The following is a 26,951-nucleotide window of genomic DNA, read 5'->3' on the forward strand; positions in this document are numbered from 1 at the left end:
TATTTAAAGAATTTGCCACTGACGATTCAAACGCGAGTTTTGAGCAGTGTAGAGTAATGTAGCGTATGTTGTTTGTCATTTCTCCGATCACATGATTTTATGTTTACGCGGCGTGATGCAGTGCAATGCGTAAAAAGACAGTATAAGTCATTATAATCCGTAACACTGGATGCAACAAATGCCGCAAGTTGAATTTTCAGCATCATTACTCCAGTCTTCATTGTGACCTGATCCTTCACAAATCATTCTAAAATGCTTATTTGCTGCTCAGTTATTATTAATAATTATTAGTTAATTAAGTTTTTGCTGCTTAATAATTTAATTTTTTTCAGGATTCTTTGATTAATAGAAAGTTCAAAAGAACAGCATTCATTTGAAATAGATTATACATTTTAAAATAAAACATTATAAATGTCTGTTACTGTCACTGTTTATCAATTTAATGCATCCTTGCTGAATAATAATAATAATAATAACAACTCAACCACAGGAATAAATTGCATTCTAAAATATATTAAAAGAGAAAATGGTTATTGTAATTTGTAATAATATTTCACAATACCACTGTATTTGATCAAATAAATGCAGCTTTGGTGAGCATGAGATACCTCTTTTTAAAACGTTTAAAAAAATTAAAATTATTCCAAACTTTTTACCAATAAACATTTTAAACATTTTTATGTACGTTTTTCGCCATTTTAAATCAACATTTCGTTTTTTTGCAGTTCACTTAATAAGTCCTGCAGTGACAAGTGAATTTAAAAAGCATTTAAAAACATTCAAAATCAATATAGCATGTCACACTCAAGTCATTGTTGTCGATGCTTGAACTTTCATGTCAACTTTCCATTTCAATGCTAGTCAAGGCTGATTAAGGATGGCTTTGAGTATAGCAAACATTGAAGGTCAAATAGGTCAACCAGCATGGTCTTTCTGGTGAAGCTGGTCAGCGGTGGTAATCTTACTGGTTAAACTATTTAGGAAGCCTATTGGGGATGCCAGCATCCACCAGACAGCATATGCTGGTGAGCAGTCATGCTAGTGGTTTCAGCAGGGTGCTCTCTATTCTCTGAGATTCCCACCGTGTCTCTCTCTGTTCCTCTCTATTCCTGGGAGCTCAGGCCTGTAGAGCACTGCTCTGCCATCTGGCTCTCTGCACCTGGAGAAACGACTTCCTTCTCCTCTCGTCCACTCACTTCCATTCTCTCACACTTTTATTCTATTGTAGTGGAGTGTCGAACAGTGTCTTCTACATCCTGCATTAGCAATGGCTGGTGTATCTCTTCATCTTAAGTGGACAGTAAATCTATGAGATGTGCACTCTCGTTACACCGCTAATAATTGGATAATGCAGTCAGGGCCACAGAACTGCTTTGCCAACAACACTTTTTTTTGTCTCGATTGGTTGATCAATGGGTGCAGCCCAGTAAAATGGACATTTTTCTGGCTAAGTGAATTGAATTCTGATTTAGAAACATGGTTGGCATTGAGCTAACATGTTGTTTCTGACACTAAAAGATCCTAAATTTTGTAACAAGCATAGTTTTGTGTCCTATATTTTTGGTGTTTGGGTGAGATATGTTCAAGAAATTGTTCCTTTAAAAAACAAATAAATACAAAGTGACGTGCTTTTTGGGGAGGGACTTTCTTATTCTAGAGAGAATTTGATTGGACAAAAATCTGTGTAGTGCAGGATGAGTCATCAGTCTTTTTCCTGTAAGAAAAAGGATAACAATTTAAATGTACACAACCTTTAAAAGTTTGGGGTTGGCAAGATACAGTAATAAGAGTAATAAAGAAACAGTAATATTGTAAAATATTATTGCAATACTATTACTCCAGTCTTCAGTGTTATATGACCCTTCAGAAATTATTTTAATATGCTGATTTGTTCACAAACATTTTTATTATTCTCAGTGTTTAAAGCAGTTGTGCTGTTTTATTTATTTTTATTTTTATTTTTATTTTTTTGTAAATGAGATAAACAGCATTTGAAATAATAAAAGAATGTTTAATGTTCCAAAGCATTCACTTTTGATCAATTTAATGCATCTATGCATAATAAAACTTTTTTTGTTTTAATAAAACTTTCTGATCCCAAACTTTTGACCAGTAGTTTATTTATCTGCTAAAAGTGTATTTTGTCAATGTCCAAGTCAAGAGTACACTAGCATATAAATAAGAATACATGGAATAATCTAATTTTGATGTAATGCACTCTTTAAGCACATTATTCCCATCTAGCCAGATCTAAATTAAAACAGAGCATCCCTGACATGTTGCTTTACATCTAAACTCCTTGTTCTCTGCTTTTGTCTTTTTGTCTCTCACCCTGGTTTTTCTCCCTTTTTTCTGACTGCTTTTGCTTTTGTTTGCGATTCTTTCCCCATTTTTCATGTTACACTCCTTCTGGTCATGCCACACAATCTACTCCTTTATACATTCCTCCTGTCTCTTTCTTTGCTTGCTTGGCTGCCTGTGACTGTAGAAGGAGGAGACGGATGTCGAGGACTCAGGTACAGCTGTTTCCCCTGTCATGCATGCATCTGTGTGCATCTGTTTGTGTGGGTAAATGTATTTCTGCGCCTTCTGCACTCTTTGTCTCTGTCTTTGTTCACTGTATTTCATATGTATCTTTGTTTTATTTCTTTCATGATCTCTATATACAACTCTAGTCCTATTCAGATGTGCATAATTTTTTTTTTCCAATTTCCCTTCGTTCTTTCTATCAGAGCTCTGGGCAACAGATCCCCCTGGTGGTGGAGAGCTGCATTCGCTTCATCAACCTGCACGGTAAAACTGTTCATTGTTATAGTTGGGCTCTGTCATTTTTCCTCATTAAAAAGGTTTTACACATAATGAAACAATACTTTTTAAAAAACATGTACATGAAATGAAATACATTTACATATGATGAAGACGACAGTACTAATAAAAGTACAAATTAATCAGGAAGAACATGCTGCTTGGCCAGTGCAACAAAAACAACATTTACTGAGTGACACCTTTAACATAAGTAGTATTAGTATAAAGGACTGAGTATTTATGTGTGTGTGAATATGAATGTGATGCTTTTTTTAAACAGGTTTGCATCATGAAGGCATTTTTAGAGTTCCTGGATCACAGACTGAAGTCAATCATATCAGGGATGCCTTTGAAAGAGGTACAGTCATGTTCAAATTGATAAATACAGGTGTATTAACATAAATTTGTAGCAAGAAGTATACATTTGCAAATCATCAGTTTACATAAATATGTTTTCAATTGTAATAATATTTCACAATATTACTGGTTTACTGCAAATAAATATTACTGTTTTTTATAAATGCAAATAAATGCAGCCTTGGTGAGCATAAGAGACTTCTTTAAAAAAAAAAGCTTAAAATATCTTACCAACCTCAACATTTTGAATAGTAGTGTATATTATCATAGAATATTTAAAAATATATAAATATTAATTGAATTTATAAACAAAAATGGCCTTTTTTCTGTCTCTCTGACTGTTCTTGGGTTGTTGTTTTTGGGGTTTTTTTGCAGGAGAGGACCCGCTCACTGACAGCGAGAGTGACATTGATTCAGTGGCAGGGGTTCTGAAGCTCTATTTCAGAGGTCTAGAGAAAGCTCTGTTCCCTGAGGAGAGCTTTAGCCAGCTCATGGAGTGTGTCCGTAAGATGCCTTTCATGTGTTCTCTCTGCTTCTGTGTGATTATGTGCACTTTCAGGCACCCAAAACAGTATTTGGACATATAATTTGCATTAGGTAACAACATATCAAACCATAGTGGCATCTGCAAGCAACTAAGGCTAGAGCATTTCTCAGAATGTTACTTTTCTGTGGCATTTGCAGTGAATTTTAACCAAACAGTGACAAGGTAATACTGTTCAAAAGTATGTCAAGAATTTTTCAAATAAATGTAATTATTACTTTTATTCCATAAGGACTCACAATGATCAAAAGTGACAATAAAGACATTTAGAATTGTATTTAAAAAATAAATAAATGTAGATCTTTTTATATTCATTAAAAATCCTGAAAATAATTGTATGGTTTCTAAAAAAATATATATATATTAAGCAGCACAGCTGTATTCAACATTGATAATAATAAGAAATGTTTCTTGAGCACCAAATCAGCATATAGAAGTACATAGCACGTACAAACACTGGGTGAAATAATCTATTACTCTGAATTATTTTTATCAATATTCTCTCAGTAATGAATCTTGCCTCTATAGGCAACTCATTAGGTTTTGCAACAGAGCTAATGAATATAATTTGCTAACCAAAACAACTGTGATGATTAATTATTTGTGCACTAATTCTGCTTTTATATTACCATGTGAAAACGTAACTGATTAGAAGCACAATAAATAATTTAGTTCTGTCATGAATAGAGTTTTATTCAGAATAGATGCCATATTTAATCTGACACAGACACAAGCAAGACTGTCAGGGACAGAAGTACAGTTCATAAAACATAAGAAGCACCACAATTTTTAAATCCATTCTTACGTAAATTGTCACATTCAATTCACTGCAACCATTTAAATAAGAATGGATTTATGACTGATTTACACAGAAATTCTGCTTGTGCTTTATTTATGAGACCCATTGAACGGACTGTAATTCTGTTCCTCACAGCTCTGTTTTTTGTGTTGTTGCATTGTGGCCATTCCATGTTGGACTTTGGCATATGTGGCATTTTTGTTGCCAAAATGCTTTGTGTTGTGTTTGTATTTTGTGTTTGTGTGTGTGCATTGTATGGGCAGAGTGGGAGGCTGTGGCCATGTTTGATTATGTTGCACGCTCTGCAGCCGAGCTGTCATTCAAGCAGGGTGACCACCTCCTACTACACAGCAAGGTCTCTGCTGATTGGTGGAGAGGGGAAGTAGGAGGAGTAAAAGGCCTGGTACCCCATAAGTACATCAGTGTGGTAGAGGGGTGAGACATAAACGTCACTATAAACTTGATGAGGTTCCTTCAAACGTTTCATTAATGTTACTATTACAGTGGCTCTGTTTCAAAACCTAGTCACGGTTTCAAAAAACATCCCGACTTAAAGGGATAGTTCACCCAAAAATGAAAATTCTGTCATTAATTACTCATCCTCATGTCGTTCCAAACCCGTGAGACCTTCGTTCATCTTCAGAACACAAATTAAGGTATTTTTGATGAAATCCGAGAGCTTTCTGACCCTGCATAGACACCAATGCAACTGACACATTCAAGGGCCAGAAAGGTAGTAAGGAAGGACATTGTTAAAATAGTCCATGTGTCATCAGTGGTTTATCATTAATGTTATGAAGCTACAAGAATACTTTTTGTGTGCAAAGAAAACAAAAATAACGACTTTAACAATTCCTTCTCTTCTGTGTCAGTCTTCTCTGCGTGTTCAGAAGAGTGCCAAAAGTCTTTCAAAAGAGTCTTTCAAAAAAGACGATTTTTTTTTTTAAAACCTTACCAACCCCAAACTTTTGAACTGTAGTGTAAGTATAGAAGTACATAGCACATACAAACACTGGGTGAAATAATCTATTACTCTGAATTATTTTTATCAATATTCTCTCAGTAATGAATCTTGCCTCTATAGGCAACTCATTAGGTTTTGCAACAGAGCTAATGAATATAATTTGCTAACCAAAACAACTGTGATGATTAATTATTTGTGCACTAATTCTGCTTTTATATTACCATGTGAAAACGTAACTGATTAGAAGCACAATAAATAATTTAGTTCTGTCATAAATAGAGTTTTATTCAGAATAGATGCCATATTTAATCTGACACAGACACAAGCAAGACTGTCAGGGACAGAAGTACAGTTCATAAAACATAAGAAGCACCACAATTTTTAAATCCATTCTTACGTAAATTGTCACATTCAATTCACTGCAACCATTTAAATAAGAATGGATTTATGACTGATTTACACAGAAATTCTGCTTGTGCTTTATTTATGAGACCCATTGAACGGACTGTAATTCTGTTCCTCACAGCTCTGTTTTTTGTTCCAAAATGCACCAAATCAGCATATTAGAATGATTTCTGAAGGATCATGTGACATTGAAGACTGGAGATTTCAGCTTTACCATCACAAGGAATAAATTACATTTTAAAATATATTAAAAGGTAAAACAGTTTTTTCAAATCAGTTTTTTCAAAGCTGTTTTTACTGTATTTTTGATCAACTACATACAGCCATAGTGAGCAGATGAGCCCTCTTTCAGAAACTTAAAAAAATCTTACTGACTTTAAACTTTTTAATTGTAATGTATATCACTTTAATATAGTTCATTTAATAAGTTACTGTTTTTTTAAGTTTTGATTCCAGTATGTTGACTAAATTCTGTCAACTTTATATCCTTCTCAGAGATGGAAAACATGACAGAAAAAGTAGCGCAGATAAAGACCGTAGTCTCGTCCTTCCCCAGACCCGTCGTCATAGTGATGCGGTATCTCTTCGCCTTCCTTCATCAGTGAGTCCTGCTCTCTTTTTTTTAAAGGCCTTTGTAATCGTTCTAAACCTGATTAAGGTGGTCTGTGATACAGTTCGTAACCTGTTTTGTTGGCGTCTATTCAGTGTCTCTCAGTACAGTGATGAGAACATGATGCAGCCGTATAACCTGGCCGTGTGCTTCGGGCCCAGTCTGCTCAGAGTGGTGGAGATGGGTGGTGATGAAGTGACACTGGCACCTCAGATCAATGACCTTGTTAAGACCATGATCATCCATCATGAGAGCATTTTCCCTGGGCCGTCCGAACTCCCGGGCCCCGTCTATGAGAAATGCATGACTCTAGAGCAGGAGTACTGGTGAGTCTTAAAGGGATAGTTAAGCCAAAAAATATCAATTCTGTCATCATTTCCTCGGCCTCATGTTGTTTCAAACTGCTTTGCTGTTATTTTTGGATGTCCTAAAAAGAAATCTTAATTTTCGAAGAATAGTTAAAGAAGTAGTTCACCCAAAAATTAAAATGTGCTAAAAACTTACTCACCTTTCAGGCCATCAAAAAGAGTCTGTTTGTTTGTTTCTTCATGAGAACAGGTTTGGAGAAATGTAGCATTACATCACTTGCTCACTGGTCAATCCTCTGGAGTGAATGGGAGTCCAAACAGCTGATAAAAACATTACAAATAATCCACACAACTCCAGTCCATATGAATTAACATCTTTTGAAATGAAAATCTGTGTGTTTTTTTAATAAATCCATCATTAATGCATTTAACTTTAAACCATAGTTTCTGGCCAAACCACAAGTTCATAATCCATAATAACGCTTCCTCCAGTGAAGAAGTCCATCCCCTTTTGTCCTTTCACATCACAATCCACCGATATATTTGTTTAGATTAGAACTGTTTTGGATGACTGGAGAAAGCAATGTTATGGATAGAGGACTAGCATTTTAGCCGGAAGCAACAGTTTGAAGTTAAAAACTCTTAATGATGGATTTGTTTATTACAAAAACATCTTTTCACTTCACAAGATGTTATTTGATAAACTGCAGTAATGTGGATTACTTGTGGGTTATTGTGACGTTTTTATCAGCTGTTTGGACTCTCATTCTGACGGCACCCATTCACTGCAGAGGATCCAGTAGTGAGCAAGTGATGTAATGCTAAATTTCTCAAAATCTGTTCTGATGAAGAAACAAACTCCTCTACATCTGGATTCAGCATTTTTTTCCCCAGCAAAATATTCCCTTGAGCAGTTTTTACCAGATTTTTTTTTCTTTCATGTAACTCCAACCTCTTTTTCCAGTGAACCCATCACAGAGGAGGGCGAGGGAGACGCTGAACATCTTCCCAGTGAAGATGGTAAAAAACACAACACGTATATCATGCCAATATATTTTTTAAACCTTTCAAGTTGTAATTAATTGCTTATCTAAATGTGTCTATGTGTGTTCCATGCTGGGTTTTTGTGTCCTGTTGTTGCATTGTGGCCATTCCATGTTGGACTTTGGCATATGTGGCATTTTTGTTGCCAAAATGCTTTGTGTTGTGTTTGTATTTTGTGTTTGTGTGTGTGCATTGTATGGGCAGAGTGGGAGGCTGTGGCCATGTTTGATTATGTTGCACGCTCTGCAGCCGAGCTGTCATTCAAGCAGGGTGACCACCTCCTACTACACAGCAAGGTCTCTGCTGATTGGTGGAGAGGGGAAGTAGGAGGAGTAAAAGGCCTGGTACCCCATAAGTACATCAGTGTGGTAGAGGGGTGAGACATAAACGTCACTATAAACTTGATGAGGTTCCTTCAAACGTTTCATTAATGTTACTATTACAGTGGCTCTGTTTCAAAACCTAGTCACGGTTTCAAAAAACATCCCGACTTAAAGGGATAGTTCACCCAAAAATGAAAATTCTGTCATTAATTACTCATCCTCATGTCGTTCCAAACCCGTGAGACCTTCGTTCATCTTCAGAACACAAATTAAGGTATTTTTGATGAAATCCGAGAGCTTTCTGACCCTGCATAGACACCAATGCAACTAGTAAGGTAGTAAGGAAGGACATTGTTAAAATAGTCCATGTGTCATCAGTGGTTTATCATTAATGTTATGAAGCTACAAGAATACTTTTTGTGTGCAAAGAAAACAAAAATAACGACTTTAACAATTCCTTCTCTTCTGTGTCAGTCTTCTCTGCGTGTTCAGAAGAGTGCCAAAAGTCTTTCAAAAGAGTCTTTCAAAAAAGACGATTTTTTTTTTTAAAACCTTACCAACCCCAAACTTTTGAACTGTAGTGTAAGTATAGAAGTACATAGCACATACAAACACTGGGTGAAATAATCTATTACTCTGAATTATTTTTATCAATATTCTCTCAGTAATGAATCTTGCCTCTATAGGCAACTCATTAGGTTTTGCAACAGAGCTAATGAATATAATTTGCTAACCAAAACAACTGTGATGATTAATTATTTGTGCACTAATTCTGCTTTTATATTACCATGTGAAAACGTAACTGATTAGAAGCACAATAAATAATTTAGTTCTGTCATAAATAGAGTTTTATTCAGAATAGATGCCATATTTAATCTGACACAGACACAAGCAAGACTGTCAGGGACAGAAGTACAGTTCATAAAACATAAGAAGCACCACAATTTTTAAATCCATTCTTACGTAAATTGTCACATTCAATTCACTGCAACCATTTAAATAAGAATGGATTTATGACTGATTTACACAGAAATTCTGCTTGTGCTTTATTTATGAGACCCATTGAACGGACTGTAATTCTGTTCCTCACAGCTCTGTTTTTTGTGTGCATCAAATTAGATATGGTGTCTAAGTCTAGCAAATCATTGCAGAGACATGTGACTAAGGAAAATTATAATAGATAAACATATTGCTTTACTTTTTAAACAATATCTTGGTAGCAATAACCTGACCACTAGCTTTGGCGACCTCATCTTGCTGTCTTCTCATCCTCAGGGCAGAGCGTAAAGAACGAGGGAAGAAGGAGGATAGCAGAGGGGGCAGCACAGGAAACCTATCAGACGAACAGCAGCTGCCTGAACACAGCACTCGGTATATTCACTCAGACCGCTGATAATAATGGACCTTGAATGTTCGTCACAGGCCCAGTGAGATCTTTACTGTACCGTGTTTGCTGTCATTCCCCAGTATGAGAGTGAACAGTGACAGCGCGTCTTTGCCCGGCCGGCAGAGGACAGGCAGCGGAGGCAGCAGTATGGGTGGAGGCAACAGTGGGAGTGGAAGCCCCATCCGGAAGATCCTGCAGGTGCCTGAGGGACGACTCCTCTTTCCTCCTCAGACAACTGCAGTTGCACGCCAATTCTCAGGGTAGGAGAACAGAAGGTGTCGTTTTGATGGTACCAGCTGCTGAAGGTCTTGTGTATGAGTGTATGACCACCATTAAACCTCAAAGAGCTTACAGAATTATTCTGGAGATGACAAAAACAGTGGTTATGCTAAATCAAAATTTCATCAAGATTTTTTTTTTAAGCAAATAAATACTTTTATTTAGCAAGGATGCATTATATTGATCAAAAGTGTCAGTAAAATTAAAAGTTTAAATTTTTTAAAATAAGTTTCAATTCGTCAAATAATTCTGAATAATCCTTGTTTTTTAATCCTGAAAAAAGTACCTGTAAAAATAAAAGTACCTGTTTTCAACATTGGCAATAATGATTAATGTTTCCTGGGCAATAAATCAGCATATTAGAATGATTTCTGAAGGATCATGTGACACTGAAGACTAGTGTAAGTAATTATTCTGAAAATTCAGCTTTGTCATCACACGAATACATTTTAAAATATCTTAAAATAGAAAATAGTTATTTTAAATGATAAAACTTTAACACAATTTCTGTTTTTACTGTATTTTTAATCAGAAAGTTCAAAAAAAGTCTGCATTCTAAAAAATTACCTTAAAGGGATAGTTCATCCAAAAATGAAAATTCTGTCATTAATTACTCATCCTCATGTCGTTCTAAACCCGTAAGACCTTCGTTCATCTTCAGAACACAAATTAAGATAATTTTGATGAATTCCGAGAGCTCTCTGACCCTCCATAGACAGCAAGGATACTACCATGATCAAGGTCCAGAAATGTAGCAAGGACATCGTTAAAATAATCCATGTGACATCAGGGGTTCAACCGTAATTTTACGAAGCTATGAGAATACTTTTTGTGTGCAAAGAAAACAATAATAACGACTTTATTCAACAATTCGCCTCCTCCGCGTCACCCTATAGCACCATGTTAGTGAGTATCCACTGAACGTAAACAACGTATGCAGTACCACACGTAAACATTGTTTTCATTCAGATCAAAGCGTAAACAATGTAAACAATGTATCCGCGTGGCGCTGCTGACACAGAACAGCATACGTTGTTTACGTTCAGATACCGAATACTCAGATACTCTCCAAAATGGCGCCATGGTGACGCGGAGGAGACGAATTGTTGAATAAATTTGTTCTTTTTGTTTTCTTTGCACACAAAAAGTATTCTCGTAGCTTCGTAATATTACGGTTGAACCCCTGATGTCACATGGATTATTTTAACGATGTCCTTGCTACGTTTCTGGACCTTGATCATGGTAGTATCCTTGCTGTATATGAAAGGTTCAGAGAGCTCTCGGAATTCATCAAAATTATCTTAATTTGTGTTCCGAAGATGAACGAAGGTCTTACGGGTTTAGAACGACATGAGGGTGTATCACAAATGTTTCAGCTATCTGCTTTCTTCAGTGTAATAGTTCACCGTTTCTTCATTTCTGTTTCTGAGAAACAGTGAATTGTTACACTAAAGAAGGCAGATAGCTGAAACAAGTAAGTGCAGCCTTGGTGAGCATAAACTTCTTTAAAGAAAATCTTACAGACCACAAACCTTTGAACTGTAGTGTATTGTTATAAGCAGTTGAACATTTTTATTCCCTTATTTGCCTGTCCTTCTTTCTCTTCAGTCATCAGGAGCGCAGACACACTTTAGACAGTCTGAGGCCAGTTGGAGGACCAGCAGACAGACAGACAGTACATATTGACAAGGTCTGATTCTTCTACTGATATTTCCACTGAAGGAATACTATGCTCAAACATTTTAGTTCTGTATTCATTCACTAAGAATAAGGAGTCTTGAAGAACTCCATGTGCAGTGAAAACATACAAGTAAGCAAGGTCTGTCAAGCTAGAAAAATAACAAAAAGAACCATACAATAACCGTAAAGCCCCAGAAAAATAGGCCCTATGACTCATGGTCTATATTCATGTGTTAATTTGCCATATGATAGCTTTATGAGATGAACAGAATTTAAATCATTATTCATTGACAATCTTGCCCTCTTATTGTAGCTTTCAAATTTCATTTGTATATGTAAAATTTAGCACATCAGTCATCAAACCTAAACTTGGCCATGCCATATTTGAATACAGTGGCGGCTCCTGCCAATTCTCTCAGGGGGGGCAAATGTTTGCATGATTAATGAGGAATACATACCAGGGTTTTCACACTTATGGAAATTCTGGCTATATTAGGAAATTGCTAAATTGTTTTTCCCAGTCTTGGGAGAGTCATGGAGATGTAATTAAAATCTTAACAGTTATGGTAATTTATATAATGAATCTAAATAGTTCTGCATGAAAGCTTAAAAATCTGAATTATCTACTGAACCATATTCAAAGCTCTTTTTTGTCTCTTTGGCCGTATTTCAGCACGCATAAGTACAATCATTTAAATGAGTCAACTCCTCAGCGACTCCTTAAATGAGAGACTGGGACCCACTGGGGGCCTCAACGCAATTCCTGAGGGGCCGCAAGATGGCTTAAAAAGATTTAAAATAAGACTAAATATGCATTAAAAGCTAAAAATCTAGCTATGAACTAACATCATATTCTTTTATTTTATTTTAAAATAAAAATGGGTATAAATGTGATTTCTAGATCTGGGAAAGTCATGGAAATTAATAAAATATTAAGAAGTCATGGGAATTTCTATGATTAATATACATAGTTATAGTTATGTCTCTAGAATATTTTATTTTGTATTTTATTTTATAACTCTAAAATATTTTATTAGGCAGAAATTGCTATTTGTTAAACTGTAAAAATACCCCATGAACTACTGTAAAATTCCTTTTTTAAAATGTCTGGAATTACTGAATTTAATAATTATTGTTTTATACATTTTTATTTAATTAATATATTTAATATATTTCCACTTTGTAAACAAAAAACAAGCAGCTTTGTCCATTACAATAGAAGTACCAAAAATATCTTACCTACATGCCTACATGGGAGGAATATTATCTTAGACAATAAATGTAAGTTTCAATCCATGAGCTAGCACTTGTAAACCCAAACGGATATCCTTATGTAATAATGACCGTTTCTCTCTTTCTCATAGGAGGTCAGTCGGCAGATGAACTCCGTGTTTAAGGAGCTGTTGTCCCGTCAGCCTCCTCTGGAAGCCTCGGGTTCGAACCCTCCTCCGTCCTCTCCTCCCGCATCTGTCCCTTCAGTACCCTCCGCTGCTGCTCGACCTCAGGTGAAGAAGGGAGGCTTCGGCCTGCGCAGCAGAGGCCTCTTCAAACCCCAAGACCAACAGGACTGAGGGAGAGGAAGGGATGATAGACGAGTGAATCTGAGTATGAGTGTTGTGGGGGAACAGCAAACTCATCACAGATATGAATCTATTTTTCCAGACATACAATATATGGTACTCTTTACGCCTTATTGTATTCAAAAGATTTCAGTTGACAGTGACTGAATATGGTTTTGTTTCACGTGAGACCAAGTCATTGATCCTATTATTGGTTGTATTTGTGTTTTAGCTTTGACAACAGTTAATCTGGTCCTCATTCAAGAATCTCCCTCTTCCTAACTAATCATTCATCGCAGTGATGTCCAATGTGTCTGACGTTTTTGACTGTAGTGTAGACTGTGTTCATTTGGAGAAACATAAGTATCTGCTGATGATGTATTCATGGAGTACCAGAAAACAAGTGTTGAGTCCCTCAAAGCACATAGATTCAGATGGACAAGTGAATTGTGGGAATGACGTCCATGACAGACAGAGTCCACATTGTTATTTTAGATATAGACGTGTCACCCTGAATGTAGGAAGAGATTTTTGAAGGCCAACGTTACCCTCAGATGTTTGCCAACCAAGATTCTACTTCATTGTGTTTAGTTTTAGTTTTTCTTTTTCAATGCTTTTTGTTGCATAGCTCAAATAGTTCAAGGTACGACTACGACATGATGAATATTAAAATGCTCCAGTTTTTCTTTCTTAGAAGACTCATTTAGGGTTTTTTGTATCATTTGCCATTTACATTTTTTTTTTTACATTTAATCGCATTGCTATTTTTACAATTATTTGAATTACAATGGATTATTCTTTAAAAAGCATTCTACCATAAAGGAACCAGCACACATGCATGCAAACACACTGACGCAGATAGTCTCGTGTGGGAACAGGTGGAGCGGCCAAAATAAGCACAGCTCTGTAGCCGCTTTTACCCCTATGGCTCCATTTTCTCTCTGTCACATACAAAAACTGGAAAGACAACTGTGAAGACAAGTGCCACTCAGAGCAGCTCAGGAACTGTCCAACAGAGAAGCCAGAGAACTGACTGGAGAAAAGATCAAACTGTGAAATAGCACATGTAGTCGCAGGAAGAACAATGGCACTCACTTTCTTTTTGCTGCACATTAGTTCCCCTGGTCACTGATCTCCCTCGACGTTCAGCCCGTCACCCATGCATTCCCTTTAGCAGTGTGTGTCTCTGGTAGATCATGTCATCATTGATGTGTGGATTACAATAATATCAAAATAAATTATATAGATTCTAAAATACCATCGGCTTGCCGTGTGTTTCATCATGCATAATAATTACTCTTGAAATGCTAGTTGGGTCGTGTAACCAGTGTTCTATTCCATACAGTGAAGGGTTCTTCTCACCACTCAGATGAGCAAGTATCATTACAGTATAATTTATTACCTAACAATAACAACACTGTGTAATACAATGTATAACACAATGACAGACATTTTAAAGTGAATATTTTTGAAGCCCACTGTATGTTTTCTAAAAAACTATAAATTATTGTTTTAAATATGAGATGATATGTGAGGAAACTGGCCACGTGTGAGGAGGGTTAGCCTGTCCCGTAACCTGATCAGTGGTGCCCTCTCCATTCCTCTCCCCAAAATAACTCTATACTCAGCCTGCTAATTCTTCACTGGGTACAGACACTTCTACACACTAGACTATGGCAAAGAACACAAGGCAGAAAGAGTGAGGTCACACCTCCACACTGAAAGACGGTCCCCTCCTGTAATAGTTTGATACAGGCCACATATTCATCTGTTAGATGTGGACAACGAGAAAATGTATGGAGATTATCAGTGTCTGTCAGATAGATCAAAACTGTTGCTTTTGCTGAATTTGCTTTATTGACCTGGACAGGATTACAGTTTATTTTTGGACCAGGACTGTTGAATAGGGTAAGTGATAAATATTCATAATTGCTTAAATTATTTTGCATAGCATTCATGGGTAATTCTTAATTAAATAATATAAACGTATACAATAATAATAATCATGTTTAATTACTATTAAAAATTAAATGCAGTCTTTCTGTTTTTTTTTTTTCATTGTTTTAATTACAAAATACTTTAGGTTAATTTTTGTAACAAATTGATATGAAATGATGGTTACATTTACATCCATACTGTACTGATGAGTTCATTTCATCACTTCTCAGTAGACGTAGTATTACAATATGATGTGCTATAATGAGTGAACAATAATAGTAAGCAGGAGTTGCCAGGATGTGTCTTGTCTGATTTGAGTTTATATTTGTCACATGTGCTTGTAGTTCAGTGGGGCTGGGACCCAATAGGAGGCCTCAGCAGCACAATTCCAAAGGGGATGCAAGATGGCTCAAAATAATTGAAAATAAGACAAAACAAGGCTAAAAATCAGCAAGAACAGTTAAAATAGCAAGACATATACTGAAATCATTTATCTTATTGAAATTTGTTCCCTGCCATTTTTACTTAAAAAACAGGTTCTCACTATCTTAGAGTTTTGATTTATAGACCTGGAAAGTAAAGGAATTAATAAATTCTTAAGTCATTTTTTTTAATATATAATGAATCTATATCAAGCCCAACCATATCAAATTTTATTGCATGGTTAGATATTGCTATTTAATAACAATGTATTTACAAACTAGAAAAGTCATGTAAATTGGTAATAAAAAGTGTAAACCATGAACAATATTCAGTTATTGGGAATATAAAATTTAATTATTTATTTAATTTTATTTATATTGCCACTCTAAGTTTCTGTAAATAAAACTTTTCAAAATGAGCATCTGTCATTGTAACAGAAGTATCAGAAATATCTTGTGGGTATCTTGCAAATATCCAGCAGTCAGAAATGTTGAGAACCACTGCTGTAGTTTCTCTACTGGAACTAAACCATTTAACCCACAGTTATGCTAAAAGCCTAACCTATTCAATAAAAAAAATACTCTGTAGGCGACTGTACTGTTTGGTTCTGCACTGATGCGTATAAGAATTGCACAAAGAGTGTGATCTGCTTTGCAGTCAATATGATGCCAGACGAGTATTTGGTGGAGTGTAATATTGACGATGATGAAGAAGAAGAAGAAGAAGATGATGATGATGATGATGATGTGAAGAAGATCCACCCGTCTCCGCCTCCTCCCCCACAGTTCTCCTCCACATCGTCCCTCACTCAGGGTGAGATCAGGGATCCCTGTGGCCTCAACAAACACTTGAAGGTGAGCACGACTGTGTCTTCTTATGGGAGGTTATAAGTGAAAAAAACATGACCATCAATAAAGTGCCACCAACTTTCTCTTCATTGTGACACTAGATAGAGTTCAGCGACGTTTTGGCAGAGCCCGTCTCCACACACAGCTACGACCGCGTGTGGGTGTACAGCGGCATCGGCTTCGAGTCCGCGCGGCTCTGGGGTTACCGCTGCCTCACAGCGCTGTGTGCGCTTCCGTTCTCATGTCTCTGTGGGGGTCTCTTTGCCCTACTGGCCTGTATGCACATCTGGTAAGCTCATTTTGGCGATTATTTATGAAATCTGTTACATCAATGCAATAAAACTTTTTAATCAAAAGTACTGTCTCTTACCATAGGTGTGTGATGCCCTGTATTCAGGTGTTTCATAGCTGCCTGCCCTGTGTGAGGTCACTGTGGATGAGTGTGGTTAACATCTTCATCGCTCCGTTCTGCAAATCTGTGGCTCGCTGTTGCAGTGGTATATATGTGGTGTTCTCCAAAGAGTGACGAAACACAAGGAGGAATCGGAAGAAGCTTGTCAAACTGCTTTTCTCTCAATTACAAAACATGAATCAATGGAATACCTGAATGGATTTTTTTGCTATTTAAAGCTGTGTTGAAATAACCATGAGACATTCAAAGAAGAGGATTACATGTTATTAAATAGATGTTTACATGTTATTAAATAGACATTTAATAATTTGTAACAAATTCTGCATGGGTTTGTCATATGTACGAAGCTACAATAGGCCTATAGTCTAGTCTTTTTCCATACAATTTGTTAATATTTATTTCTCTCTCTCTCTCTGATATTTGATATAATGAACAACTGTCATGTATGTCTGTTTTGAAGGTTGCCACGTCATACATGTGGGCTATTTTATTAAAACAACCACTTAGCCTGCATCTTGAACATACAAGCCGCAAGCTCTCTCATTACTCCAGTCTTCAGTGTCACATGATACTTCAGAAATCACTCTAATATGCTGATTTGGTGCTCAAGAAACATTTCTTAAATATTATTGGTTGCGCTGCTTAATATTTTTGTGGATTCTGTGACAATTTCTTTTTTTAGGATGTAATAGAAAGTTGTTTTTTTTATTTAAAAGTATTTACTGTCACGTTTGGTTAATTTAATGCGTCCTTGCTGAATAAAAGTATTTATTAAAAAACAGTTAACAAATAAACCTTTATGGAACAGTCAATTTTTGTATCCATTGCAATAAATCCATTCCTTTCAAAAGGATGCACAGTATGATGAAAACTCAAGTGTTAAGAGGTTATCAGTTTGATCAATATATATATACCAATATTTACACTTTTCTACTTAATTAAAGGGGTCATATGATACGATTTAAATTTTTCCTTTCTCTTTGAAGTGTTTCTTTTTTTAGGATATAATAGAAAGTTGTTTTTTTTATGTAAAAGTATTTACTGTCACGTTTGGTTAATTTAATGCGTCCTTGCTGAATAAAAGTATTTATTAAAAAAGTTAACAAATAAACCTTTATGGAACAGTCAATTTTTGTATCCATTGCAATAAATCCATTCCTTTCAAAAGGATGCACAGTATGATGAAAACTCAAGTGTTAAGAGGTTATCAGTTTGATCAATATATATATACCAATATTTACACTTTTCTACTTAATTAAAGGGGTCATATGATACGATTTAAATTCAATAATGTACAGTATGTGGAAAATAATGTGTTTTTTGAAACTTAAACTGCATAAACACATTTCATTACACCAAATACACAAAATAATGTTCTTTTTAGCAACATCATATGACCCCTTTAATCAGATGTCCTTGTTATATCAGGAATACAATTAAATAGCCCCATTTAGTGGATCTCTAAAGCAACCTAATAATCTAATCTAGAAGTCTAATAATAATAACATTAGTGTTAAAAATAATAATATTGATAATATTCGTAATGCTTTTAGGCCCCTTATTTCGTCATTGTTATGGTCTATAGGCTAGTTATTATTGTGTCAAAACAGAAATAATCTGCAGTAGTATTGGTTGTAAAAAGGAAAAAAAAACAATATTGGTTGGATCTGTAATGTATTCTTAATTACATTATTATTACATTCTTAACAAAAATATGTCAAAAATGACTTGAGGACATTAAAAGTTTTGTATCGGTAATAACAAAACACCGAAGTTCCTCGTGACTTTTTACTCTAATTTGTCTTCCCATAATTCCCCCACCCGGAAACAGCGCAGAGTGTGATGAAGCGCGGAAGTATCGAGGGGGAATTCCTCGATAGTCTGTCCCTGTCCGAGCTTTTCTGGACATTTTTATTTAATTCACTTTATCAAACTCGATTCTGACTTTCCAGCTCGGCGAGGCTGAAGATGTTTGCCGACCTTAGCGTCTATGGTTGACTTTAAACTGGGCCGTGTTTCCTTGGCGGAAGACCGACAAGCAGTTGATCTGTGTTAGCGCGGATAGGTAAACACTGTGAACGGCTTAAAAAGGTAGTAATTACCTTCCTATTACATCCTCCTATATATTTATCACATAATTTATGTATGTCTAAGGAATTTGACTCGTGTTAGTGTGTGGTTTTGAATGTTTTAGGGTTTTAAATGCGCTGATGCTAGTCGTGTCGTTAGCTCAGTAACGTTACGTCTGTCAGAAACCTGTAAACAAAACATTGAGTCTTGTTTTTCAGAAGATGTGAGAAGTTGTTTAAAATAAACGTGTCGATAAGAATTAAATGTCAGCACTATTATATTTAACCGTGTTTTTGAAGTGTGTGTTTGTCTTTGGAATCAACACCGCGCTGAGAAACAGTAAACAATTTTTTGAAGGTAAAAGGATCATAAAACGGAATGAAAAACTATGTTTTGTGATTGGAGAGATTATTTCGTTTTAGCTGTAGCGTTATTAATGGCAGAAATGTCAGTGAATCGCCCCATTTAGCCCTTGTTGTAAAGTGAAACTGTAATTAAACCCTCAATTCATCCATTTTAAACTTCATGTGAGATTTTAAAATAACATAACTAATAATAAAATATAATCCAGCACTGAACAATTAATAAATTAATTAATTAATAAATTAATGTTGTTTCAAAAAAGAAAAGAAATAAGTTCATAATCGTTATTGGTAATGCTGTACAATTTGTTAACATTAGTTAACTAGGCTACATTAGTTAACTAACTGAAAAATATTTAATATATTAGAATTTATTCATCTTACTTAATGTTAAATGCAGCATTTACTAAAAAATATTAAAGTCAAAAGTTGTGTATGTTAATATTATTTAATATGAACTTTATTGATTGCATAATTACTCAGTCAAGTGAGCTGTGTAGCATTTTATAGAACAAAACAGAAATGAAAATAAATGTGCAGTTTTTGATTGCAGAAAAACTGTGCATTAATGTAATGGCATAAATGCAAATTCCAATAATAATAATAATATATTACGTGTATTTTCAACTTTTACTAATACGTTATTAAAATCAAAGTTGTATCTGTTAATATCATTTAATGGACGTGAGCTAACATGAACTAACAATGAATAGTTGTATTTTTATTAACTAACAAAGATAAATAAATACTGTAAATGCACTTAATAAAGACTCATAGTTTGCTGCAGCAATCGTTATAAACTTATTCAATATGCTTATCCAACAATCACAAACAACTGTAAAATTCATTGAGTTGTCCAGCTCCAGATGTTAAAGGGGTCATATGATGCTGCTAAAAAGAACATTATTTGGTGTATTTGGTGTAATGAAATGTGTTTATGCAGTTTAAGGTTCAAAAAACACATTATTTTCCACATACTGTACATTATTGTTTCTCCTCTATGCCCCGCCTTTCTGAAACGCGTCGATTTTTACAAAGCTCATCAGTCTGAAAAAGCGAGGTGTGCTCTGATTGGCCAGCTATCCAATGCGTTGTGATTGGCCGAATACCTCAACCGTGTGACGGAAATGTTACGCCCCTTACCATACTGTGATGCCGTGTCCCGGCCAGAGCGACGAGACAAAAACATTAAAACCCATCCAGTGGGGACATAATTTAGTTTCGCTTTCACAACGAAGCACACAACGCCTTCACGACATGGTGGCGGCGTTAACAATACTACAGCAAGAATAAAAGTTACGCCTTCTTTGTTTGCGTGAACATTTAGGCGGCGTTATGCAAATCTTCCCAGATCGTGACGTAGGTATGTGGGGGCGTGTTAGAACGAGCCGTTTTAGGTAGGTGTGGCTAACTCTTAACTTTTATAAAGAATATCTCTTTGGATTTGAGACTTTAGTCTTTGCAACTTTACAGATCTTCTTTATGCACCAAGAGCTTGTAACACTCCAAAGAGAAAGGAAAAATTGAAATCGCATCATATGACCCCTTTAATTATTGGCTGGTCTTCTCTCTCAGGATCATGGTCCAGCCGCAGCCGTCAGGTGGTTGTACTCTGCAGTGGGAGCTGACTGGAGAGGAGACTGTGGGTGCCAGGGGTCAAGGGTCACTGATGGCCAGTTCACAGGGGTCTATGGGGGTCCCTCCTGAATTAGCGGGAAATGAAGTGGTCCATAGACTCATAACAGATAATCATCAGCTACGAGGTGAGACTTGAGAGATTGTCTATGCCAGATTCATTGCCCATTGATAACATTAAACTGCATAAACAACTCTAAACATTCCACAGAGGCTCTGAAGCGAAGCAATGATGCCCTCAAAGAAAGATGTGATGAGATGGAGGGGTGGCAGAGGAGGTCGAGAGAGGAGCGCGAGTTCCTGAGCTGTAGATTTCGTGAGGCCAGAGCTTTAGTGCAGCGACTGGCACAGGAAAACCAGAGCCTGTTGGGACAGCTCAACCACAGCATCAGTCAAACAGGGAGTCCAAGTGTTGGCATCTCTAAAGAGACTGGAAATCAAGGCCAGGACCAAGAGCTGAAGTGCACTAATGTAGAGAAGAATGTCCTCATGGACTCACCAGAAGTAGGTTCTTTTGTAAAGCATTTGGAACTTGCATGAAAAGCTTGCATGGAAGTTGTCAGTTCATTGAATTAAAACTTCCCTTTATTGTTTCATTACGCAGGTATTAAATGAAGCTGTACTGACAGACCGAGCTGAAGGAGACGGTGACAGACACACAATGCCTCAAAGTTTGGTAATTTACCATAAATGTCAATATGTGAAATGTCTGTACAATAGAGCTTTATCAGCATTGAGTGCTAATCTGCTTTGACTACTTTTGGGTGTGGTGTGGTGTGTTTTATCCTCCTGGTTCACTGTGTTAAAGTACAATCCAAACATGGCTAAAGATCAAGTTGTTTCTTTTTTAAGTATTTGTGCCTTCATCTTTACAAATCTTTTTCACCTCAGCCTGCTGAGGGCTCTAATGAATTTCTGAAACTGCTGAAAAGCCACAAAGAGAAGCTGGAGGAAGGGATGAGGGCACTGAGGAGGAGGAATGAGGAGCTGGAGAAGGAGAAGACAGAGAATGAGAGAGAGCGAGAAAATCTCCTCGCCACTGTAGAGCAGTTACGCTCCAAACTCAATCAGGTAGAGCGTTTATGTTCCATTTGTTTATTGATATAATTAGACCTATATTATATGGGTAGTTCACAAATAAAATGTCCAACACCTTTTCACTTTGATCGTTTTTTATATTTTTACAATTATTCTTTTTTAGAAAATTCTGCAATGTAATAGACTTCCACGTAGTTGCTTAATTAATACAAGGTCATAATAACTGCATTTTTTAAAATTATACAAATTATTATTATTAAGATAAATTCTAAATTATATACACTACTGTTTGGGGTCAGTAAGAGTTATTTAATGTTTTGAAAGATGTCTCTTATGTTCACCAAGGCTGTATTTATTTAATCAAATATACAGTAAAAACAGTAATATTATTACAATTTAAAATAACCATTGATTAAGTATTCAGTGTCACATGACTATTCAGAAATAATTTTATTACTCTGATTTGGTGTTCAAGAAATATTACTTAATATTATCAATAGTTGTGCTCTTTAATATTTTGAGACATTTGTTTCGGGATTCTTTAAACAGAGATGTCAAAACGGTATTTATATATCTACCTAACTTCTGATCATTGATTAATCCTCTCTTTATTAGAATGGTGGTGTTACTGAAGAGTCAGTCCAGCAGGCATGCGCGCTCACCGTTCCTGCAGAAAGGTACTCTCAGATGTTCAGTTTACACTGCTCTCTCTCCCTGCAGGCTGTAAACTCTGCACGCTTGGATTGTATTGTAATAAATCTCAAAGTGCTTTGCTTCCTTTCTTTTAATGTGAATGGTTTGGAATCTCTCTTTTCTGTCTTCTGTTTTGATCCATGTGTCTGCTTAGCTCTCACTTGGCTAAACTAACTGAGCAGCTTCAGGCTACACAAGGCAGGTGAGGGGAACTATATCTCACTGTGTGTGTGTGTGCTCGTGTGTTCCTCCCCTCATTGGTGTTGAAAGAACACTGTGTCTGTGACTGGAATGAGACAGATGCACTAGCAGTCAAATGTTTTGACATTTCTCATTTAGACTACTGTTCAGAAGTTTAAATAAAGAAATTAATGCTTTTATTCAGCAAGGATCCATTAAATTGTTTGAAAGTGGCAGTAAAGACATTTATAATATTACAGAAGATTGTATGGACTTTCTATAAATTAACATAAAAATTTAAGAGAAAAGTTTGTAACTTTTTTTCCCCACAAACATATTAAGCAGCACAACTGTTTCTTGTGCACCAAATTATGAATCATGTAACACTTAAGACTGGAGTGATGGCTGCTGAAAATTCAGGTTTGCCATCACAGAAATATATTTAAAAATATATTCAAATAGAAAAGAGTTATTTTAAATGGTAATATTTCACAATATTGCAGTTTTTGATGAAATAAATGCAGCCATGTTGAGCATAAGAGACACCTTTAAACACATTAAAACTTTTTACTGAACCAAAACTTTTGAACAATATATTTTTTTTAAATTATTTTATTTAGTAAAATTTTGCCAGGAAAAGTGTTAGAATTTTTATCACATGTTAATGTAAAAAGACTTTAATGTAAAAAATCTTTCAAATTGTTTCTGCCATGAAAATAGCCTTTGATGCTGACATGGCATTAAATAAATATATACTACTACTTTATTATTTTATTAATCGATTTTAGAAATAAAAATATAATATAAAAGTATTTATTGGCATTTTTTTGTTTATTGGAGTTAGAGCGAATAGTGAATGCAGTAAATGCAGCAAACAGGTTCCTAGCATACACAAAAATCTCATTGTTGGCCAGAATTTGCATCTAGGCAAGTATATTAAAGAAGCTAAAATACAAGGTAGTTTTGATTTATAACATTTTGGTCATTACATATTCCCCACACTTCAGTTTTTGTGGCTCTTTTTTCTTTTTAATTTGATGATTTGATAAAATGTAGAAACTGTACTGATAATAAGGAATGAATTGGTGCGTTTGGTGGTGAACTGTACTGATAATAAGGAATGAATGGGTGCGTTTGGTGGTGAACTTCAGTAAGATGGACGGTTAATCCTGGTTGTGTCTTTGCTGTGATGTAGGTACAGGGAGCTCCAGGAGAAGCTGGACTGTCTTCAGAAGAGCTCTGTTCAGAGAGACAGAAATGAGGCTCTACTCAAACAGAAGGAGAAGGACTTTGTTCAGGTACATAAACGCAGACACAACCTGTGATTCAGTATGCAAAAGCCATTTCTTCCTATGCCGAGCTGTGGCAGCATTTGCAGTAGTTTGGGATGGGTGATCATCATCTTTGTGTTTGTAGCTGACAAAGGATAGTGAAGCTCTGAGAGCTCAGGTCACGTCCCTTCTCGGTGAGTTGAATGAACGACAAAATTGGCTGGAGAAAAGTGAAGCAGAGAGACGAATTTTAGAGGATAAGTGAGTGCATCTCTTCGTCCTTGTGCATGTGTTTGTGTATGAGATTCGGCAGCTGTGTGTACAAGACCTGTTTGATCTCCCAGGTTGGGCAAGAAGACCGAACGCCTGCAGACTTTAGAGAGAGACATGGAGCAGCAGAAGAAGCAGCACAGTGTGACAGTGGACAATCTTTTACTGCAGACACAGAACCTAGAAACTGCACTGAAGAACGAGAGGCTCGTCATAGTGGAGGAGAGGTGGGTTTAGCTGGATGGAGAACCCTGTAACAAACGCAGCTTCCTTTTTTCTTTGTTATGGTTGTAGCAGTAACCCACAATTCCTGTTGCTCTTCCTCATCTAGGAGGAAGCTGGCCCAGCTCCAACATGCGTACACATGTTTGTTTCAGGATTATGACAAAAAACTCAAAAGTGAAAAGCAAGCCAATCACAGGGTAGGTAGCTGCTGTTTGTGATTTAAAAAAAAAATTTCATTTATGTTTTTTGGTTATTAAGACACAATTTTCAACATTGCTATCATAGTTTTTATTTGATTTGATTTGTGTTTTTTTTTTTTTTATATTTTGCTTTTTCTATTTCAGTTTTAGTTTTATTGATTACAGTACTTGAACTTATTTAATTTCAGTTAGATGACAGGGCAACATTTTGAATTTTTCATGTAAGTTTTATTTATTTCAGATTTTTCAGTTATTGAAAGCGATTTGTAATAGTTTTAGTTTTAGGTAACACAAACGCTGATATTGTGCAACCAACATACAAAAAAAACAAAATAGTACATTTACGGTATTGGCCCGAATATAAGACGACCCTGATTATAAGACGACATAAAACCCATGCGAACCCTCGTGATTGTGTGTGAAAGTCAATAAGCCTAAATAAACATTTATTAAAGGGGTCATATGATGCGATTTCATTTTTTCCTTTCTCTTTAGAGGTGTTTTTTTAACTTTAAACCGCATAAACACATTTCATTACACCAAATACACAAAATAATGTTCTTTTTAGCAGCATCATATGACCCCTTTAATAATTCATGATATTTGTAATAAATACTTCAAGTATCTCCTTGAAAAATGTTTTATTTATAAAATATTTTGAACTAGATTTATAAACTACATTTTAAAATATTTTTTCTGTTCTTTATAGTGGACATGCTTATTAGTCATTGACCAAAGTCTTAATTTAAATGCTACAAAACTAGAAAACTGTGACTGTTTGATGTTTTTTGAAAATAGGTCAGTGCATGGTTCACTATAAATCTGTTAACGGAAAGCATACATGTGGTAATTTCCATTACAGTGTGGAGAGGCAGATAGTCTAGTTAACAGGTTAGCAGAGGCTGAGAAAGCTCTGGCCCTGAAACAGGATCTCATCGATAAACTCAAGGAGGAAACGGAGCAGCTGAGAGCTGCATTAGAGACTATACCAGTGCTGAACGCTCAGGTGAATATAACGCCTGCACACTAATGTTACAGTGCTCTGCTCACTTACTATGTCTTAGCCTGTTATAAATACATGTTCAGCATGCATGTTGCATATAATAACACAAACACAATTGCACATTTTATTTTTGCAGGCAGAGATCTATAAGATGGACTTCCTGGCTGAGAGGGAAGCCAGAGAGAAACTCAATCAAAAGAAGGAAGAGTTGCAGGAGGAGCTGAGTAAGGCACTAGTTGAGATAGACAGATTCAAGCAAGAAGGAACCTCAAGGTAGGAAAAGAGATTGACACTATATGATGTGTTACTGAACGTTATTAGAGATTTTTTTTCTTGTTTTTTTTTCTTCATTTTATTGATATCGGTCATATTGGATGTTAAATTGCTAATTTCCTTTATTTTTACATTTAGATGACCTATTCTATCATATAATGTTATTTATTAAATTAGAGTTGATCTGTAATCTGTATGGACCAGGTCCCGTGGTTTGGCGTGTAACTTGCAGATTAATAGCAAAGTTTAACCACCATATAGTGGAAGTTTATAATTTGCAAGTGTTTTTAAGTCTTTCCAAAATCAAACATTCAAGCGAAACCATTCAAGTGCAAGAAGATGCAAAAGAGAATATTAAAACACCACATTCTCTTTCACATCTTCTTTGTTGAATGGTCACACACACAAAATTGTCTCAAAATACCGTCTTGAGTATCCTCGTAAACACAGTTGGTTGTGATGTAAGTAACCGTAAACAGTTGAGAAGGAAATCGGATGTGTATCATTATATTAGTTCATGAAGCCAGAGCTGCCTAATTTATATGTGTCGTTAATGTTAATCAAAATAAATAAATAAAAAGAAATAAAAAAGAAAAAATCCCTCTCTGCTCTTGACTGAATCAGTTTAGTAGCTTTAACAAAGATTAATCTGTATTTAATTTATACTATGCAGTGGTTTTATATTTGAATCTGAATACTGCTCTTAGACAACTAAATAACTTTTTTGCTGATCTGAAAAATTAAACGATAATAAAAACTGTAATATGATCACCCCATTAACCAACACTAACTTTAATCTTCAGCAGATCGCAAAATGCAAATCCATTTTTTATTCTCTACACTGTATGTGATGCTTAAATTCACTTGTAGCAATTAAAGTAATGGTTTTTAATTTTTAGGTTTTTTTAAACCAAAAAGGTAGCTAATTTTTTTATTATTATAATTAGGGCTGGACGATATGGCCAAAATTGATATCACGATATATTTCTTAATTTCGGTCGATACGATATAATTCCGATATCGATATGAACACTATTTATCTGAAA

General features: G+C 35.6%; 3 protein-coding genes across 9 annotated transcripts in view; all 3 read left to right on the top strand.

The window, feature by feature from the left end:
• LOC107737637 (SLIT-ROBO Rho GTPase-activating protein 3-like) overlaps positions 1–13,851 on the top strand; it is a 39,870-nt gene extending 26,019 nt beyond the window's left edge. For 5 of the 7 annotated variants that reach the window (XM_016549211.1, XM_016549212.1, XM_016549210.1 and 2 more), the window contains 11 exons: positions 2,733–2,793; positions 3,086–3,163; positions 3,538–3,666; positions 6,370–6,475; positions 6,580–6,810; positions 7,757–7,812; positions 8,041–8,212; positions 9,435–9,530; positions 9,627–9,806; positions 11,434–11,515; positions 12,870–13,851. In XM_016549211.1, the coding sequence (XP_016404697.1) occupies positions 2,733–2,793; positions 3,086–3,163; positions 3,538–3,666; positions 6,370–6,475; positions 6,580–6,810; positions 7,757–7,812; positions 8,041–8,212; positions 9,435–9,530; positions 9,627–9,806; positions 11,434–11,515; positions 12,870–13,076 (1,398 nt within the window). In that variant the 3' untranslated portion in view covers positions 13,077–13,851. Of the gene's footprint in view, positions 1–2,488; positions 2,517–2,732; positions 2,794–3,085; positions 3,164–3,537; positions 3,667–6,369; positions 6,476–6,579; positions 6,811–7,756; positions 7,813–8,040; positions 8,213–9,434; positions 9,531–9,626; positions 9,807–11,433; positions 11,516–12,869 lie in introns of all 7 variants that reach the window. The other 2 variants (XM_016549214.1, XM_016549213.1) reach the window with 2 other exon arrangements.
• Positions 13,852–14,639: 788 nt separating this feature from the next.
• Positions 14,640–17,278, top strand: LOC107737724 (caveolin-2-like). Its single transcript, XM_016549315.1, has 4 exons — positions 14,640–14,972; positions 16,083–16,279; positions 16,375–16,562; positions 16,649–17,278. Exons 2-4 carry the CDS (start codon positions 16,088–16,090, stop codon positions 16,797–16,799), a joined length of 531 nt encoding a protein of 176 aa, XP_016404801.1. The 5' UTR covers positions 14,640–14,972; positions 16,083–16,087; the 3' UTR covers positions 16,800–17,278.
• Positions 17,279–18,506: 1,228 nt separating this feature from the next.
• Positions 18,507–26,951, top strand: part of LOC107737639 (NF-kappa-B essential modulator-like) — a 13,366-nt gene continuing 4,921 nt past the window's right edge. Inside the window, exons 1-13 of the mRNA XM_016549216.1 lie at positions 18,507–18,776; positions 20,693–20,880; positions 20,964–21,256; positions 21,357–21,428; positions 21,644–21,823; positions 22,406–22,467; positions 22,638–22,685; positions 23,859–23,961; positions 24,080–24,195; positions 24,279–24,431; positions 24,536–24,626; positions 25,492–25,635; positions 25,769–25,905. Coding sequence (XP_016404702.1) covers positions 20,697–20,880; positions 20,964–21,256; positions 21,357–21,428; positions 21,644–21,823; positions 22,406–22,467; positions 22,638–22,685; positions 23,859–23,961; positions 24,080–24,195; positions 24,279–24,431; positions 24,536–24,626; positions 25,492–25,635; positions 25,769–25,905 — 1,583 coding nt within the window. The 5' untranslated portion in view covers positions 18,507–18,776; positions 20,693–20,696. The remainder of the gene's footprint in view (positions 18,777–20,692; positions 20,881–20,963; positions 21,257–21,356; positions 21,429–21,643; positions 21,824–22,405; positions 22,468–22,637; positions 22,686–23,858; positions 23,962–24,079; positions 24,196–24,278; positions 24,432–24,535; positions 24,627–25,491; positions 25,636–25,768; positions 25,906–26,951) is intronic.

The sequence above is a fragment of the Sinocyclocheilus rhinocerous genome, unplaced genomic scaffold (genome assembly GCF_001515625.1).
Source record: "Sinocyclocheilus rhinocerous isolate Xijiao unplaced genomic scaffold, SAMN03320098_v1.1 scaffold72, whole genome shotgun sequence".
In the NCBI taxonomy this organism is placed as follows: domain Eukaryota; kingdom Metazoa; phylum Chordata; class Actinopteri; order Cypriniformes; family Cyprinidae; genus Sinocyclocheilus; species Sinocyclocheilus rhinocerous.

Bases quoted from the DNA above. Each gene is read 5' to 3' on its own strand.
- LOC107737724 (XM_016549315.1), top strand. From the start codon at position 16,088: ATGATGCCAGACGAGTATTTGGTGGAGTGTAATATTGACGATGATGAA. The intron at 16,280-16,374 runs GTGAGCACGACT...TTGTGACACTAG, and splicing joins GCCTCAACAAACACTTGAAG to ATAGAGTTCAGCGACGTTTT. The intron at 16,563-16,648 runs GTAAGCTCATTT...CTCTTACCATAG, and splicing joins CTGGCCTGTATGCACATCTG to GTGTGTGATGCCCTGTATTC.